General features: G+C 37.6%; 1 protein-coding gene across 3 annotated transcripts in view; it reads right to left on the bottom strand.

Annotated features, from left to right (window-relative positions):
- Nucleotides 1–19476, bottom strand: part of SIM1 (SIM bHLH transcription factor 1) — a 68649-nt gene that overhangs the window by 16972 nt on the left and 32201 nt on the right. For all 3 annotated transcript variants that reach the window (XM_081041040.1, XM_081041041.1, XM_081041042.1), the window contains one exon: nt 10900–11068. In XM_081041040.1, the coding sequence (XP_080897166.1) occupies nt 10900–11068 (169 nt within the window). The remainder of the gene's footprint in view (nt 1–10899; nt 11069–19476) is intronic.

Below are 19476 nucleotides of genomic sequence, written 5' to 3'. Positions count from 1 at the left end.
TTTTCTCACAGAAAAGTAACCACAGTCGACATCTCATTAGCTGTCAGGGTGATGTACAGCTGGAAGGGAATCAGCACTCCGGACCAGAGGCCGGGTTTCTTCCAATGTAATTCTATAAGGAATCTCCTATAAGGTTCCATATGGAGAGAGCTGTTCCCAACCCATGAAATCCACAATTCACATCCTTTTGTAAATCCAAAGGTAAAGTCCTAAAGGCTTGAAGGCATTTTCATTGCACTGAAGATTTTAAACAGGTAATAAACATAGAATAAATATTTAAATAAGCTTTTTATACCCTGACATACACAGCTGTAAATGATCAAGAATATCTCACCCTACTTTAGCCCATTGGGTAAGTCGTGGGTTTGCAGGACCAGTAGCTAGTTTTTATGGTAATCTTCTTCTATTATGGGCTTCCGGCATAAGCCAGATCCACTTCCATCCTTTCACCCATACTCTGACTCACTCTCTGATTTTTCCCATATAAGTGGCAGATTAGATGGGCTTGGATTAGATGGGTACAGGTGGTGCCACCTGCTCCAACGCCTTACTACAGCTTTGTTTGGTCATTTACTGGTTTATTCTGGATCTGGACAAAGGTCCGGCTGCCCAGGCTATTCTTGGCAGTGTCCTCGGAGCCAACAGATTGGCAGGTGTATTACCCACCTTCCACATGCTGAAAGAGATCTATGGATTTGTAATTTTCTAAAAAGAAACTGGAGCTCAAAATTCCTCTACCAGGTAAGTTTCTTTTTCTTTTCTTCATTTTTTCTTTTTTTTTTTTTATTAATTTCAGGAGTATCCTTCCATTTGCAGATACCAGAAGTAACTTCAACCTGGTATCTGCAAGTGGAAGGATGGATCTACCTTTCTTCTTCTAAGCCAAGCTCAGTAAAATAATTAGAAAAAATATTTAGTAAACTATCATAACTGTCTATTAAACAATATACATCAGAACCTTGACCTTCAAACACAGTAATTCGATGCACTATAGTAATATGCTGAAGGGGTTTCCTAAAAATCTGCCAAAAACAGAAGAGTTAAAGACATCTAGATTTCTTAAAGATATCCAAATCCAACTTTCTTAACTAGAAGGTAATCTGTATGAGTCTATCAAATCCCACCAACAACTGTCAAGGCACTGCTCTCTTTAATTTCACTATTTAGTTTTAACAAAATTTGATTTTATAGATTTTGTTAAAATAAATTTCCCTGGATACATTTTGATGGTGATTCAGCCACTCCTCTCTTCTCTGGTTAGCTGGGCAGCAGAATCACAAATTCTAGCCATCGCTTTAAGCCAGAAGCAGCGGCTTTCCATTTGATTTAGCACAGCTGCTTCACCCGCTGCCCAATTTCCTTTTTAACACTAAATCTTCCCCAGATCCACACCATCCTATGTTATGGAAAAGAGATGTGTTTAACATGAATTATGCCTCAGAACTGGGAATCCACGGGGATGAGAGGTGACACTGCAGCTGTGCTTTGGCGGATGCTTAGGATTTAAGCTTCACAGGAAAGGTGCCCTCAGGGAGAGGACACAGCAGGAGAGGACACATAGCTGGAGTGGAGAGCTGATGTAGGGGTAGCTGGAGGGGTTAGGCAAGTGCAGCCTAGGTCTGTAGAGATTGGACCTCATTCTATAATCAATAAGGAGGGTCAGGGGTGGGGAGTGATTAGTAGGGTACACGACAAAAATGGTATTTCAGGACATTTATTCTGACAGGAAGGATCAGAGACTGAAAGAATTGGAGGACGATGAAGTAGTCTAAATGTGACGTCCTGTTTTGGAGTACCTGGAACCAGACAAAGACAGATGGGGCAGAAGAGGAGCCAAAGGCCAAGACACATCACAAAGGAACATGAACCTCACAGGCCTTTTATGTCCAGACAATTAAAAACCAAACAAACATAAAACAAAATGTTAAGAGACTTTTCCCTTTCATATAGAAGAACTCTATCCCTCATAAAACATAATACTACTAAAAGTATATTACAAAAAATGCATTGAACTTATGAAAAAAAGAATAAGAAAGTGGTCTAGAAAGCATTGACTGATCAACCAAGCCTTGGAACTAGGGTCGTGCCCCTAAGACGGGTTCTTGAGATAGAAGACAGAGCCAAATGGCATTTCTTGCATAAACACTCAAGTCAATGCAAATATTTTGTAATCAAAACACACACACACACACAGCGCAAATATCAGCGGTCGCATCTCTCCATTGTTGCACTGAAGATGACAGTGGGAACATGAAGACTAGAAAGCCCACTTCAGAACTGGGTATGGATGGCTCTCTGTCCCTAGAGTGTGAGCCAGAGAGTGCTCAAAGTTTTATTCTGGAAAGAGCTTGTAGCTTCCACCACATCTAATTCCTCCTCAGCACCTAGGTGTGTTATCTGTACTGCAGGATTTTGCATTTGTGAAACCATCCCTAGGTTGTTTTGTATCTTTTGCCTCTTTACATGGGTTATAAATTCCTTAGTAGCAAAGTGTTTTCTCTCCTCATGATTTTTATACCTGTAAAGGCAACTGACAAAGTATTCCCACACTTTTTCATGTATTTTTTTAATCGTTCATTCCATTAACATTTAGTGAGTAAAAATGTGAAAGACACCATACAAGATGCTAGTGAGGGTTAGGGTGGATATGAAATACACGTGGTTACTATGTTCAAAAAGATTAGCCGCCAAGAGAAGGGGTATGACATATCTAGAAGGTGGTAGAAGATAGATAATTCTAAACAGAGATCCAAAGGAGAAATATAACTTAGTTATATATCATGAAAGAATATAGCCTTCAGAAGATAGGTAGAATTTTGAAAAATGCATGAACTCAAATCTGGAGGCAAGAAAGGACAAGGCATTCAGCAAACAGTGAGCAGAGGGATCTGCCTGCATCACAGGGTTCAGGTAATTTAGGACCCAGTTATAGGTGACCTTGAGTGACAGCTGTGGAAGGTCTCCAAGCACTGACATGATCAGTGGTCTTTTAAGGTCAATCTTGGAGGCAGGGTAGACTAGACAGGAAAATTTCCCAAACTGGGGAGAAACTTAAGATGTGTGGCCATCCTCCAGAGAGGGAGTTCTTAAGACACAGGCAATGGGAGAAGGGGTAAATGAATGAAGAGAGAAAAGCACAGCTGGGAAATCAAGCATGATTCTGGTCCTTGAGGGAACACCCAAATGGTGCAGGGCTTTATTAACTGTCATCCCATAGCTCCACTGCAAACCTTGCAAACAGGAATAAATTTGAAATCACTGATAACTCCCCCTGGCCCGCGAGGTCTCTAGGCCTAGAGGCTATTGGTTCTCTCACTGTTAGTCCCTAACTCCCACCTCCAGACCACTGCTGGAAGGGCAGGTGGTCCCCAACATACACCACCCCAGCTATCACCACCAGCACCACCACATGCCTTTATCACATACATACTAGATTATGTTTAAATTACCATTTACATTTTTATCTCTCCACTGAATCTGTAAGCCCTCTGAGACAAGGACTATGTCCCCAGGACATATGATCACTCCCCTGTTTCTCTCCCCACCTACCCTATCCCCTTCCTGAGCTCATCTATTGACTCATTCATTCATGCACTCATGCAGTATCTAGTAAGGACTTTTGGGTGCCCAGAGCAATCTGGTTATCAAGAGCAATGTCTCCTTGTTCTAACAGACCTCACGTCCCCATTAACTGCCCCCCAAATTTTCTTCCTTTCATTTTCTCATTTTTGCTGTCTCATTTTACCTTCCTCATTTATGCCAATTTCTCGTGTTTTCTTCTCATTGGTCTGTTTTTATTGCATAATGTCTTGCTGTCTTACTTATAAATCTAATATGACTAAATCTAGCCATCTACTTACTTAAATTTTTGTGAGACTTGTCATTATTGGATTTTTATTCTTGGGAATTTTATGTGACATATGTCACTATATGTTGTAATGTTATAGTAAACATCAATGAAACAGTGTAGTTAAGATATATGCCCATTTGAGTTAACTAATATTTAACAAAAAAGCATATAATCCTATTTCTAATCCACATACCTAGTTTATCTAGCATGAATACCTACCTTACCTTTACCAATATCTTATACTATCATGCTCTGAAGAAGGTGAAAGACAAAGAAGTCCCCTAAAATGGCTTAGGGAGGGAGACTGTACCAGAAACAATCACTTTTGCCTCTCCCCATCGTTATTCTCTTCCATATCATCACCCATTCTATCCACCCTATTTCCTAAAATGTCACTTTCCCTGCAGACTCCCTTAATCAGGCTGCTCCTTTACTCTGCACATTCCCTCAACAAGTCATGTGTCCTTTACAGCTGACTTCAATAGCCTATTTCAAATAAGGCACTCGGGTTACTCCTGAACTTCATGTGCTGAGGCAGGATAGACCTGGGTTAGTGAGAGGTAAATCTGGGGTATAAAAAAAGCTGATTAATGGGGAAGTGTGTGACTTCCCAATTTTGATTAATGACCAGGGAGTGATCCCATGAAGTTATGGAGAAAACCAGTCAGTGATGAAGGAAGGATGGGCAACATCCAACAGCCCCTGAACAGCACTGTATGCCCCTCCTCCAACCATGTGCCAAGGGAAGGAAAAGACAGAAACAGTGGCCTTGAGGTCCCATGACTGACCAAATCTTGCAATTCCTCTCTAAAATGTTGGTCTTGCCTCCCCAATGAGACCATGGACATGGTTCCTTAAGGACCCACCTTTAGCATTTTAGTGCATGTACTCTTTTTAACTAAATGCAAGAGTTAGTAAAAAACCAAAGCACAAATCTGTAACACAAAGATCTCACCTTATTGAGCAAAGTGTTTTCTAAAATAATACTCAGAGGTTCATTTGTGAAGGCAATCTAAAGAGACCGTAAAGGTTCACTCTAATAATCTCCTTATATTTCTATAGGAAAGGGAGACTAATCTCAAGTTCATACATGGCCAGAAAATACAGAGGGTGCCAAAAAAGATGTATACACATTTTAAGAAAGGAAAAAATCTATATTAAAGTTACGCTCATGGTAACGACTTTGAGCACCTCTTGTAATTGCAGAAGTCAAACGTGACTTGTATTCATCTTTTGCTATCGGTATATATTGAGTATTACAATTTTAATACAGTTTTTTGCTTTCTTAAAATGTGTATATATTTTTTGGCACCTTCTGTATAAATAAGTCTGTATTTCTAAGAATAGTGTATATTCTATACCATGTAAAAATTATACTGTATAGCGTAAGAATTTCTGAAAAGATAACCTCACCTTTTGCAAGATGCATTAAAATTTTTTGTTGTTAATTGTCAAGGATTACATACTTTTATGTTACATATGAAACATGAAATAAAGGGCTACCTATCCTGATAGTGATAAAAGTACTATGTATAAGGGAGAACTATGCTTGAGAAATTCTTGGTCTTTTCCTCTGTAATTGAAAAAGTCAGCACAGCAGTCACTGGGTATATATTTGAGGCCAAACGAACCTTTGCAGAGAGTTTCTACCTTCACCCGAAGGAAGCCAGATTGCTGGCAATAAAAATTAAGAGGGTTCGGTGGGATTATTTAAAGTAACAGATGTGGAGTAAAACCTGCAAGTGTTACAGTGTATTTCTAACAAGTGATTAAATACTTTCAGATTTCAGAAGCATACACTATCTTATGCATGCACTGTTATTACGGATTTGTTATTAGTGACTAGGGAAAAAGCAAGAGGAGCACAGAATGATGTAATAAAACAGGAGAGCACGTACTATCTGTAATAAACGTAACGACTATAAACATGCCAACATGAGAAGTTTAAATGGAAACTGGAATCAGGAGGCAATTTATTCATGATTGACATGGTTAAACTATGGCAAGATAACTTCAGCTGTATTAGAGTAGCTGTGACTAGTTTCATAAAAATAGGTGAAAAAAATCTTCTAGCAATCGCTACTAGTAATTGCTAAAGATAAGGTCTGAGAAATAAATCCTATGAACTTAGTATTTCAAATTCAACAGAACTGTGAAAAAAATAAGTTGCATTTTCATGAATATAAATCCAATAACAATAAAATACAACGGTCATAATGGTAAGATGGCCGCTATACAGCAGCATAGTAGTTATCTGCAGAATCTTTGAAAATTAACTACAATATTTCTTAAACCAATTTTTCCAAAACCATTCAAAACAATTCTATTTTGACTTCTTCTTGTCCCGAGTAATACATAGAGGTACAAAGGTGATTGAGTCATTCATTAAGTGACTCTAATATAATCAAGTCTAAACACATTCTTAAGGGCGTCTCATACCTGGAGGGCACCTGAAAGTTCATCTACTACCACAGGCAAACTGGGTGGTGGCAGTGAATTACAATTTGTGCATGTCTTGCATGTCCAAATAAGGGTGTCTAAATAATTCCAGAAAGCAGTGTTGCTATTTGCCATTCATCGGATATCTGTTAGAAATTTCTAGATATGCCTAATACATAATAAAGAACTGAATAAATAATATTAATAGAATCATTAAATAACCATATTCATAACTAATAAAAAGCATAAGACATTACCCCAAAAGCTCAATTTTGCTCTGAAAACTGCCTTTTAAAAAATCTGATGAAAATTTGCATGCTAAAAATACGTAAACAGGGAAATAGCAAAACAGAAGAGATTTTCTCTTTATTTTTGAGAAAAGAGTGAGAAATACTTAAAATACAATTAAAAGTTTAATGATTCAGTAAAAATGCTTTTATTATGCGTCTATTAATATAAAAGGGAAATTCAGTACAAGTGTGTCATCAACTACAAAAACTAAGCTTTATTTTTTTATTAAAGTATAGTTGACATGAAACATTATGTTAGTTTTAGGTATTCTATTCCTTATGATGTGATCACCACACTAAGTCTAATAACCATCTGTTACCATACAAAGTGATTACAATAGTATTGATTATTTTCCCTCTGTTGTATATTACATCCCCATGACTCATTTTTTTTAAATAACTGGAGGTTTGCACCTCTTATTCTCCTTCACCTTTTTCACCCTTCCTCCCACTGCCCGCCGAAAACCACCAGTTTGTTCTATTTCTGAGTCTATTTCTGTTTTGTTTTATTTGTTCTGTTTTTTAGATTCCACAGGTAAGTGAATTAATACAGCATTTGTCTTTCTCTGTCTGACTTATTTCACATAGCATCATACCCTCTAGGTCCATAGATATTGTCGCAAATGTAAAGATTTCATTCTTTTTTTCTGGCTGAGTAATATTCCAGTGTGTGTCCATATCTTGCCACTGCAAATAACGCTGCAATGAACATAGGGATGCATATATCTTTTCAAAAAGACAAACTACTGAATGGGAGAAATGAGTATATTTGCAAATGATGTATCTCATAAGGGGGTAATATTCAAATATAAATAAAGTACTCACACAACTCAACATCAAAAAAATAAATAATCCAATTAAAAAATGGTCAGAGGACCTGAACAGATATTTCTTCAAAGACAACATACCAATGGCCAATAGACATATGAAAAGATGTTCAACATCACTAATCATCAGAGAAATGCAAATCAAAGTCATAATGAGATATCACCTCACAGCTATCAGAATGGCTATTATCAAAAAGACAACAAATAACAAGTGTTATGAGAATGTGGAGAAAAGGGAACCCTCTTGCACTGTTGGTGGGATTGTAAATTGGTGCAGCCACTGTGGAAAACTGTAGAGGTTCCCCAATAAATTAAAAATAAAACTACCATATGACCCACCTCTGGGTATTTAAAGAAAAAGTCAGCTTTAAAATATAATTTCAAAATAAAACTATAATGATCAAAATATACCTATAATGAGAAGAGGTACAAGCAGCCAAAAATAGAATTTTACTAATTCTTCTTCTACAATGCCTTTTACTTCAGTAAAAAACTTTAGACCTTCACAGACTCACACCACGACTATTAAAATGGGTCTCCTAAGTAGTTTGTTTTGCTTCAATCACATTAATGCTCTCATTTTCTATTCAAAACCTTTACTGGTTCTCCACAAGCAAACTATACCCCTTGGCTTAGCAGATATTAGGCACAGATCATCAATGCTTCCAAACATATCACCTCTAGTTCTCATCCAGCGAGACCTACCCTCGCCCACTTCACACCCAGGCCCAATCACGGGAACAATGCGGTCCTGCATTTCTTCATATCTTGGTCTTCCTGCACTGTCCCCTCCTTTCCCTGTGCCCACATACCTGAATTCTACCCTGAAAGCCAGATCACCTACAACACCTTCCCTAGCCATCCAGGCGAGAGTCACTGTAGCTGACATCACTGAAAAAGCCCTTTGTACACACCGTCCCCTATACACTACTTATTCTAAAATATAACTTATTTCAGTTGTACTGCAGAACTTAAGGACACTTCTTATACCAGTTCTTTGTATCCTAGCACCTTCTCCCCACCCCCTGCCCTCATTCACCACAATGGCCAGCATAGCATTTTTCTGACGTAGGTGGTCAGCTAACATCTACTGAATCTACTGAGTCAAATACACATAATGGCAACGATGCATCGGACTAAAAGTGAAGTATCCCTTAATAATACAAGGATAACATGGATCAAATAAGACTTTTGAGAAACTAAATTATTTTTCTCTTTAAAATTCCCGAGGACTTAGAATTGAAGATGATGGTACTCAGTTGTTTTCTTTCAGCAGAAACAGTAATGAGTTTGTCCTGGATGTCATCCTTTTTCAGTGTGTTCCCAGAGGAACCTCTGCTCACCCCATGACAAGTCACTACAAATGCCTACTCCCTTGTCTGTCTGCATAAGTGGCTCCTCGAAAGCAAAGACTATGTGTTCTATTTCTGATCTCTATGTATTAGCAGCCCATGTAGTAGGAATTCAGTCAATGGTTGACTTAGCACCACAATTATCTGAAGTATACACAATTAAAGAATAACCTTTACTAGGCACATAAATGTTAAGTAAACAATTCATGACTGCGATTTCAAATAAAACATATGGCCAAAATTTGAAGGACTATATTTATATACACATTAACCATAAAAATGCAACACACAAAAATCAGAAGAAATCCTATGTGGACATATGTGTGTGCACGTACTTGATTTTTATACATCATAGAAGATTTCTACAATAAAGCACAATTTTTGAGAGGAGAAATAAGGGAATATAAAGGGATTTTCTACTTTCCACTCTTCTGTATTGCTTTTTTTTAAATTATGAAACATGTATAACTTTCAAATTAACTCCTCCCTCGACACACACACAAGAAGCAGCCTAATGGCAGTTGGAATGTTTTTTTAAAAAATGAGTAAACCATTAGAGCAAACTAACAAAAATTTTACACATTAAAGCTGAGCATAAAAGAAAACTTACTTAGAAGTAGAAAACTCACTAGTTTTGAAGTTCAATGGGGCGTTTTGTTTTTGTGGCTTACTTTCTGTATAATCGGCAAACTTTTTCTTAACTTAGAATTTCCTAATTTAAATCTTCTTATATCTGTGTGTCCAACACTCCTATATGTTTAAGGATAGAATTACCCATACATATAACCCATCCTTCCAAGTAGTAAAAGATACAGTAAAACTTTTCCCAAGGTACAAGAAAGCAAGAAGAAAAGCTTCTCAGATGTTCAATAAAAACTCCTCGTCTATAGTGACTTGAACTAAAATGCCCTTTAGAAGTAAAATGCTCAGTCCTCATAGCAGAAGTATCCACTGAAAAATGTCTAGGCATCAAACATCGACTTCTCTCTCTTTTGTCAGAGAAAAGAAACCTGGGGGTTTTGTGGGAGATTTTAAACCACATGACTCACATCAGTCTCTTCAGGGCGTGATCTTCTCATCTTCATATATCAAGTCACTAAAATAATCTAGCAAATAGTAGCTTCTTAGTGATCATTAGGTAAAAGAATGACATTTCTTCAAACAGCATACACTTGTGGAAATCAACAGACTCTATAAGTAAGGAAATCATTTCTGTACCCTCTAGATCACCATTTTTACATTAAAAGTACAGATAAAACATAAATGATAAACACCACCTTGAAGAAATGACTCCAAATCCACTTTGGTTTTGTACTAGCCCGGAATCATCTCCTGAGTTACTCTAACAACCTGCAGGAAGTTTGATGGGGCGCCTTTAAAGAGAAGTATGGAAGGGAGGTGGCCCCAGAATATTCACAGTGGGGAATCCCCAGTTCTATCCTACTTCCTTTAGTCCAGGAGAGAATTGTGTGGACACCCGGACACAGTCTAGTTTCTACATCTCAGTGACAGAGCAGAAAAATAATTTTTTCCCTTCCAAGAATCAGGATTCATTTTTGCACCTTGCAGTGCTTCTGGAATACCGCCTCTGGGTCTCATCAGTTCACCACCTTGCAAGGACGAGAAGAGTTGCTTTTTCTACCACTCCTGCCATCTGGAAGACCCTCTCTATTTTATTCTTCCTCATAAATAGTCCATCTGCACTAAAATCTCATGGTGAAACGCATCCACTTCTTAATTTCCTTCTAGTTCAGTTCCTGTCCTAAGATTCCATTTTTCTACATCAACCTCTTGTTTTCCGTATTTTGCTATGCTGGCTACATCTTTCTGGTTAATCACTGTGGGAAACAACTGGGGATCAATCTCCCTGAAATAACAAGGTTATGGTTCTGACTGTAACTGAGACTCTCACAACCTTTATATAAAAGCAGTAAATCGCAATGTCATTTCAAATTTTTACAGTTTTTTAAAAGGAAGAGGAAGAGAAAGAAGATAGTTTTAGAAAGCTCTCCAGATTTATAGGAGTTTAAAAATTTTTGAAACCAGCATTATTAATTCCAAACAGTTTTAATTACTTCCTCCACTATGACACCAAACCACATCAACAAAAAAGGAAAGTTGCAAAATGGCAATGCACCTACCTGAGGGTACGGGGAAGTCCTGGATTTTGACTTTGAACTTGAGAGTCTGGACTTGGCCCCCTTCCTGTTGTCAGGCATGGTAGGAGTGGAGCTGCTGGCGTAGGAGAAGGTTGGTTTGGAGGCTGAGATCTGATCCAGGGAGAGCTGCAACCCTTTGTACTCTGTGTCCCTGCAGGATGGGAGGACACAGCCCTTAATCAGCCACTACAGACAATGGACTCGTGTGTTCTCTCACCAGGAATGACAGTAATCCGTATTCGAAAATGAAGCAAATAATAGTTAGCTATACAGCTGGTTTCCACGAATACCTCGATTATTTTAGAAATGCCCAACACTTAACTAATGTGTGTGAATGTAGCTGCCACCTATACTACAGCCACATGGTATGATATGCTCCTGAAAATGTCTTAATTAAAAAAAATTTTTTTTTCATTATTTTTATATGTAGAAAAAAATTCACAATTCAATTTCTCTGAGCTTTTGTGTCTTCATTGGTGAGAGATGAATTACAAAACCCACTCTAAAGATTTCCTTTGTGGGGTGAACTTAACAGACAACAGGCCATCTGATGCTATCTGACTATTGGCAGGAAGAATGTCTTCTATTAGCTGTTCCAAGATCTACCATTCTGGTAAATGCTCCAAATATTCTTAAAGCTAGCAAACTAATGTAACCTGACCTATAAGTAGCTAAAAATCCCCTACAACAGGTTAATTAATTCAGTCACTTTAGGGTACATTTTATCACTAGTTCTTTCCATTCCTTTCTTCCTTCAATAAATATTTATTAAGCTCCTAATATATACCAGATTTTGTGCTATATGGAGATGAAAGGATAATAAGACACCTAAAGCCCCTGCCCTTGAGCAGATTACAATCTATTTGGGAAAATAAATAGTAAACAAATAAACAAGAATAACTGTAGACTGACATGAAGGGGATAAAAAACATAACTTAGAGAGTTCATTATGAGGTACTTAGGGGCTGACCACGACAGCCTGGGCCCTGCCTGTAGTTACTACCTCAGTCTGCTTCCAAATAGCAGGGGATCTCGTTTTCATAAGAGGATATCACCCCTTCCCACTAGCAGCCAAAATAAAATGTTTCAGAGTCTTCTTTATGAGGACTCATGAGAAAATTTTCTCTCCGTTTCCAGATCTACCTGGGTGCTCCTGAGTAATAGATTTCTTTTTAGTCCATGAACACTGTGAATCACATAACTCATCATGTTTCCCTCTTTGCACTGAAAGTCAAAAAGCCCCTTGTCCAATTTGTAACCACCTCTAGCAAGTGTCCTCATAGCAGGCATTTTATGCAACTCCATTCACTGGTTTCTTTTATTTTTCCTTTTGTCTAATGCAGGGGTGTAAAAATTGCGGCCCATGGGCCAACTGCGGCCCGCAACCCATTTTTAATTGGCCTGCAGCAAATTCCAAAAATATATGTAGTTTACTTAAATAAACCAGGTGAGGCAATTCGTTCTTCACCTCGAGTGAGTGGCCCGGCTGTTTGTGTATTTTACCACATATGGCCCTTGGTGAAAAATGTTGAAAAACGTTTGGACACCCCTAGTCTAATGGGTTAACCTGTTTAAAATGTAATATATAGTTTTAATACTTTTTGGATTAGGATAGGCATATGAAATATAACCAATTAAAAATATTATATACGTATGAGTGACTAGAAGATTTCCATGGATCAGCAAGTACTTATTCATCTTCTTTTCTTTTTCCCTATATCCCCAGAGAGATAGGCAAAAGCAAAAGTATAATTCAGCCAAGGAGTCCCTCAAGTGACTAAGAACAGAAACCAGCTAAAACAGGTTTGATAATATTACTGCCACAAACAACACCATAGTGATATATGTCAGCAAATTACAATGGCTTCATACGAAATAGTCCACCTACTCAGTGCAAGCTGAAAAACAAAAATTCTCCTACATGAGCAACAAAAATTTACAAGGTGGGCATGCAATTTGCCTTTCCGGTTTGGGAAAGCTGATCACGTCCCTGGTCTGCATTTACTGCTCTAAGTAACTCCTTCTAAGGTCAACACAACACAGACTCTGAGCACTCTTTGGTCAGAAATTCAATGCCCTCCAAAATGTGGAAATGTGGCTCGCACCTATGTTTCTGAAAATATCTCAAAATATTTCTTCATCAGGCCCTCCCTTCATCAAAACAGTTTTCCCCAAACTGACCGTATACTTTCCTGACTCTCTCCTTCCTCCGATACATACCTACAAAACTCCTTTTCTAAAGAACTATCGTAAATCCCATTCAGCTCTATGAAGCCCTTCCTGACTGCTACCCCCATTCTTTCCTTCAGTACATGTTTACTGAGTGTCTGTGTGTGGGCCCTGTTCCGGGAGCTGCGGAGACATCAATGAACAGCAGGACTAAGTTGCTACCCTTATGAAGAAGGGAACCATTCCTGAGGGAAGTAGGGAGGGGATAACAAAATTTTTTCTCCTCTGACATTATTTTTCAAGTGATGATGTTTTATCTTTCCCGGGGGATTCTAAGTTCCAGGGAACAAGAGTCAAGAGATAGTCAGTTGTATTCCAACGCCACATGTACGGTATTTCACATAGGTGGAAGACGGAGAAGATAAGGGATGGAACTAAGAAAGAACTGTTTCTCCCAGTGAATTCTAATAACTGGCAATCCAGCAACCTTCCTCTGTGGGAAAAGACCCTCATGGCTGTAAGTCCCCTCATTAACCTGTCCTGAGGTCCCATGTGTGAGACAGTGAGCCAGGCAAGCGGGGCTCTGACAGGAGGTCTCCACCAACCCTTGGGCATCCTCTGGGGCAAATGTAATTCTGTCCGTTGTACAGTAGAGTATCCACTCAGTCCCTGCCTGACAGGACTTAGACTGGCAGCAAAAACCGTGCACCCCTGAAAATATGGCACATGATTTTGTACACTCATTCTTAGTGCAACATTTCAGCACAGGAACTTCACAGCTGCAAGCAGAAGGTAAACAAGAATTCAATTTTCTCTTGCACACTTTCATCTCATTTCATCTCAAAGCATACATCTCGACTCATTAAAAAAGTCTTTCCAAAATTCCTGCATAGCTTCCACTGATAGAAATACTCCAAATTAAATAGGCTTAAATAAATTATAAAACCAATAAATGATTTGAAATTCTAAATATTCACATAAAAACTCCAATAAACATAAGATTTATGCAAAATTGTCAACCCAATACATTTAATTGATAAAAGAAAATTTAATTGAAAAAAGAAAGTCTTGATACATTAATAAAACACTAAGTATTTTCATGCACATCAAAAAATACAAAAGCTAGTGGAAGACCATGAAGTCAGGTCGATCAGGGTTTGAGCCACTTATTATGTAACAACCCATTCAGACTCCAATCTCTTCTTTATAACTCATAGGGATTTGGTGAGGTTTAGATGAAATATTATATGAAGAACTCATAGCACATTGCCTAGAACATAGTAAATGCTCAATAAATAGTATTATGTCTTAATTCCCACACTCTTTGGTCCTTTTTGGCACCTGATTTCCCCAGTACAACAGGTTTACTTTGGTAGCAATTGTAATACATTTCATTACAAACACCTCCTTATGCTCTATTTCTTTCTACTCCAAGCTCATTTTCATTTGCTCTGTTACTTTTTAGCCTCTAAATCCTATTGCAGTATGGCCAATACTTATTAAGGTAAGTTCTTTATGGCTAAGTCAACAAACGGGTACCACAGAGCAACACAGACCCAACAATCTAAGATGAGTTCAGCCTTCCTGTTTCTCTGTTCCAAACTCTAACAGCTCAAAAGATGTGTTCGGATGAAAAGCACAATAAAAAAAAAAATACCCACTTAAAGACATTTCAAGTACGGTTGATGTGCTGCCAAGAGGAGCTCTGAATGGCGGATTCACCAAGAACAAAGCATTTGTTTTATTTTTAGAATTCTATTAAATTGAGCATTTCGTTTGTGTAGATTAAAGGGCTAGCTGCTGATGGGAATCACATTATGAGTTCCATTTCCCTCTTCCAAACTCAGACACAAAGAAGAGTCTGGCCCTACCTCTCTCCCTTCCCCACAATGAGGCACGTTCTGGGATCACACACATCCTCAAACTTAGGTGCATGCATAGCAAAGCCGTGCAATACTCCCCTGTGGAGCAGGACAAAATAAACGACTTGGGCCCACAGAATTTAGACTGTAAAACAAGTATGGTAAGGAACTTGACTTCGCTGACTTGAATGAAAAAAGGACACAACCTGCTCTACTTCTGCAGCTTTCTTGAAAAGTGCCACAATGACCCTGTTTGGGACTCCACAGGTAACACTCTTAAGGGCAACTCACGTTGTTCTCCCAACATGATCAGTACATCGAAAGAGCAATTGTACCATGCGCCATTTGGCATATTTTTTCAGAATAGCTATTGATACCAATTTACATTTGGGTGTTTTTTGTTTTTTTCTCCCTTTAATGATTTGTACCAAAGCTGCACATATCCTCAGGTACCTCAGCTCTGAAAGCAGTGTAAATGGATAATCTGCAATCATTAGGACATGCACTTGTCAATCTCACCATATTTGCACAGACCAAAGTAACCCTCTTATTCCATTGTGGACAGTCAGAAATCATTCAATTTGCAAAATTAACCATCAGAGTCTACTCTAAACTTTATAATAGTCATGTACACATTTGGAATCACTCAAATTCTAATAAAATGAAAGGAGTCATTTTTGCATCACTGACATTCTCAGTCTTCCCTTAACTAATATGCCACACCCACTCATAAGGTAAATGCCACCTTGCCATATGGGAAACTCAGTGTGACACCCTTGCAAAGCAAATAGGAGATATCTTCACCACTAAAAGTTACTATCGGTTTCAGAGAAATGCGTTAATATTTCTCTATTTCAACTGGGAAACAGGCCTCCTTGACGCCAACAGCAGCACTAACATATTTACAACTTCCACATGAGTTGGAATGAGTGCACAAACAAGCAACAGTGTTTTAAATAAGTTTATGTTCAGTCAAGATTCTTTGCAAGAATTTTCCTCTTCAACTCCAACACACCCTATTCTGCTTCCATTTTAGACAAGTGAATTTTTGCTTCTTGTCACGAAAGTTTTGGAGCTGGCCATTCTGGAACTTCTTTGTTGACTTATGTGGCAATTCTTAAAAGATGTTGCCAGATTTCCCAACTGAGCTATTTTTTTAAACAGCTGAAGGTGATCAAATTACCAAGGAAAACGTGGAAACAAAGACATACAATTGATTTGGCTCCAAAGGCAGTGACTGAAATAAGCAGAGGATTGCATTAAACCGTGATCGGATTAAATAAGAATGACTGCGCCTTATACCAAACTTTTTAATTGGATTCTAGAGTCACTGTTACACGAAGTACATGACCTTCTTTATATTCTGGCCGAGTTCCCGCCTGGCCACTGGGTAAAGCACCACAGCAGAGAGCCCTACTTTATGTTTCATTTTCAGGCTCCCATGGAGTCCAGCAGTGAGAGCTGATAAGGAGGGTTCCATACTGTGAGGGGCTCACAGACCAGATCAGTCTGCTGGGAAATCAGGCTAAGGTACCCTTGGAAATGTAACAGTCTCATACTAATGAGTGGATTTGTGTTTGCTCCTTGTGGTTTTCTCCATTTGATTTGGCGATTTTAGTCATTCTCACAAAGTCTTTGGTGTTACATAAACATTGCCTCTGCCTAGAAACATCTTTCTCTTCCATTTTGTAGGTTTCATCCAACATGCTATGGAGCATATGGCACCATAAGGGTAAGAGATAGCTTAGGCACCAAATCGACTATCCCATTGTGATTTCAAGAAGGAAAGACATGGGTGCAAACAATACCAACCGAAAAGTAAGTCAAAAACTGTAATGTGTCGGTAAGATGTGGCAAAGTCAACCATCGTCACAAGGACTGTGTAATGCCCTTGTAGCAACCCATGACACGAGCTGAAATATAGCTAAATCTAGACCTGCTATCACACTGCATCTGAATTTGTTTCCTTACCCTCATAGGCCAAAGTGATTTCTCCCTGCTCCTTCCGCTGAACTCCTACACCATTTACTGCCTCTCCCACCCATCTGGCACCTCTAGTTCTGTCTCACAATGTGGTCAATAGCATATCTTGACAACAACCTCCTAAATTCCATATCTTATAACAACCTCTACGTGCTGTCTAGCACAATATTTTACAGAGAATAGGTACTTGCAAGTGATGAAGGAAATAGTTCTCATTACAATCCACTTCCATTCATCTCAAATCCAAATGACTGAAAATTCAAACAACTGGCAAATCTTTCTACATAAATGAGAGAACTACCTGCTAAAATAAGCAAATATTTGTGAGTTTTCAAATTCTCAGCTTATAATTTAGAATGATAATTCTGAAATTCTGTGAGTTTCTAAATCAAAGGAACAAATTATATGTTATTGTTCTAGTGTTATGTATATTAATAAAATGTATTTATTTGTTATCAAGTTATAATTCAGGCATGGCATATGTGATACTTAGGCAAACTAGAATACTAAATCAATTTCATCCTCAATCATTTATTTGGAACTATTATAATTATTGAAGAAATGAGGAGGAATAGTGCTTTCAACCCCCAGAGAAATAACTTCAACAAATCAGTAACAAATACAGTATCTCCTCAATAGAAAAATGAGAAAAGGATGCACAAATTGTTGAGAACACTTTTTTAAAGGTTTAGCCTCACCTACACGATTTAAGGCAGCTGTCATCATTGTTGCCTTTCAAATTGGCAAAAGATTTTTTTTTAATGACAATAAATTCCAATGAAGATAAGGTGGAATAAATGAGCATTCTTATATAGTCCTGGTAAGGGAGTAAACTGGAAGAGTTTATCAAGAGTCTTAAGAATGTTCATACGTTAGATCCAGTAATTCCACTTCTAGGAATATAGCTTATGAAAATAATCAGAGATAAGTATCAAGAGTCTATTTTAAAGGATGTTTATCAATATAATTTCTTGTATTTAACTGTAAATTATCAAATAAGCATTTATAAATAAAAGCACACAATCAATATAAGCATTACTTAAGGTATAACCACGTGATAAAATATGCAGTTCAAAAAAAAATATGCAGTTCTTATTTTTTTTACTCTGATGACATAAAAATACTATTGATAAAGTAAAAATGTATCTCTTTTTAAATTAACATGTATAGTCTATGCATGTATATGTAACATATATTATATATACATGTAAATCTACTGAGAGGCAAAAACTAAAATGTCAACAGTAGATATCTGGAAAATGGATTAAAAATGTTCTGTATCTTTTCTTTATACCTCTCTGCATTACCTTAATTTGTTCTATCATAAACATGTATTACTTTTATAATCAGAAAAATATTTCCTTTAAAAAAAACACCACTAATTGAGACAAATTTCAAATATTCTTACTTCATATTGAAATGGTCCCCAAATTTCTTTGCTTTACATTTCCAGGGTTTCTTCTTTGAGAATAATATTAAATTACAAAAGATAAAACACTATTAAACTTCTTTCCCATAGATTCACCTTCTCAGGCAGACCATTTATAATTTATAAATGTCCAATTGGCCATGTGCTCAATCAACGCCTGCATATTTCACTTACTTTCTGATCTATTTTCCATCCTTCCCACCTTACAGAATTATCTGTCTCTGAAGGCTTTCATGTGAACCATATGACTTTATGTTTCCTTCTTTGGAGAATATAACTTAAATTATTGCTTATAATTGAAAGAAAGAAACATTTGCCATGCAGTTTCTTAAAACAATTTAGTTTCATGTGAGTGATGTATGGCATATTTGTCATTGTTTAAATGGAATAAACCCTATTTTGGGGCCACATTTGTTGTTCTGAGGAACTTCATTTTTTTATACTCGGAAATTCATTCTATATTTAGCTACTAAAGTTTTAGGCATACTTGTGAATCCGCCAGATTTAAGTTCCAAATTCTATTTCTCTTATGGCTTTTCTGTTTCTTATGTTCTTGAGGAGAGGGTGGGAAGGTGGATGCTTGTGTTTAAAGGTTACAACTGAAAAAATTAAACACAAAATGTGCTGCCTCTTTCATCAAAGACATAAATTAAAAACTGTCAGTCTCTTTTCCCACAATCAGAACCCATAATTTTAGCTCACTTCTTTTTTTGGGGGGAAGCCAAATGTAAAGAAAGAAAAAGTGATGTTAATATCAACCAAGTTTTTCTTACTTTTAAATTTGTTCAACAAATAAAAAATAAAAGGCACATGCTATTCTGGCCCTCTGTTTTCCAGCTCCTTCCGTTATTCTTTCCCACTTCCCACCCTCGCAGTCCATCCCCCTTGCCTTTGTTGTCATTGGTTCAGTTGATGTTTTTCAAGTGTATGTTCCCTTAAGAACTCTTCCAATACCTAAGATTAATAACTTATTGGAGAACCCACCACCTACAACCTTATATGAGGTTGAAGTTGTATTCTCAGTGAAACAGCTTTCTTACCTCGTTCTTCTGACCCTTACAAAACTGATTCCTAAACCCTAAAAATATCCTCTGGCAGAGAGGGTGAAAGAATCAC

Source organism: Rhinolophus hipposideros (assembly GCF_964194185.1).
Source record: "Rhinolophus hipposideros genome assembly, chromosome: 3".
In the NCBI taxonomy this organism is placed as follows: Eukaryota; Metazoa; Chordata; class Mammalia; order Chiroptera; family Rhinolophidae; genus Rhinolophus; species Rhinolophus hipposideros.
The sequence above is the reverse complement of the archived record's forward strand: the minus strand, read 5'-3'. Positions and strand labels throughout refer to the sequence as shown.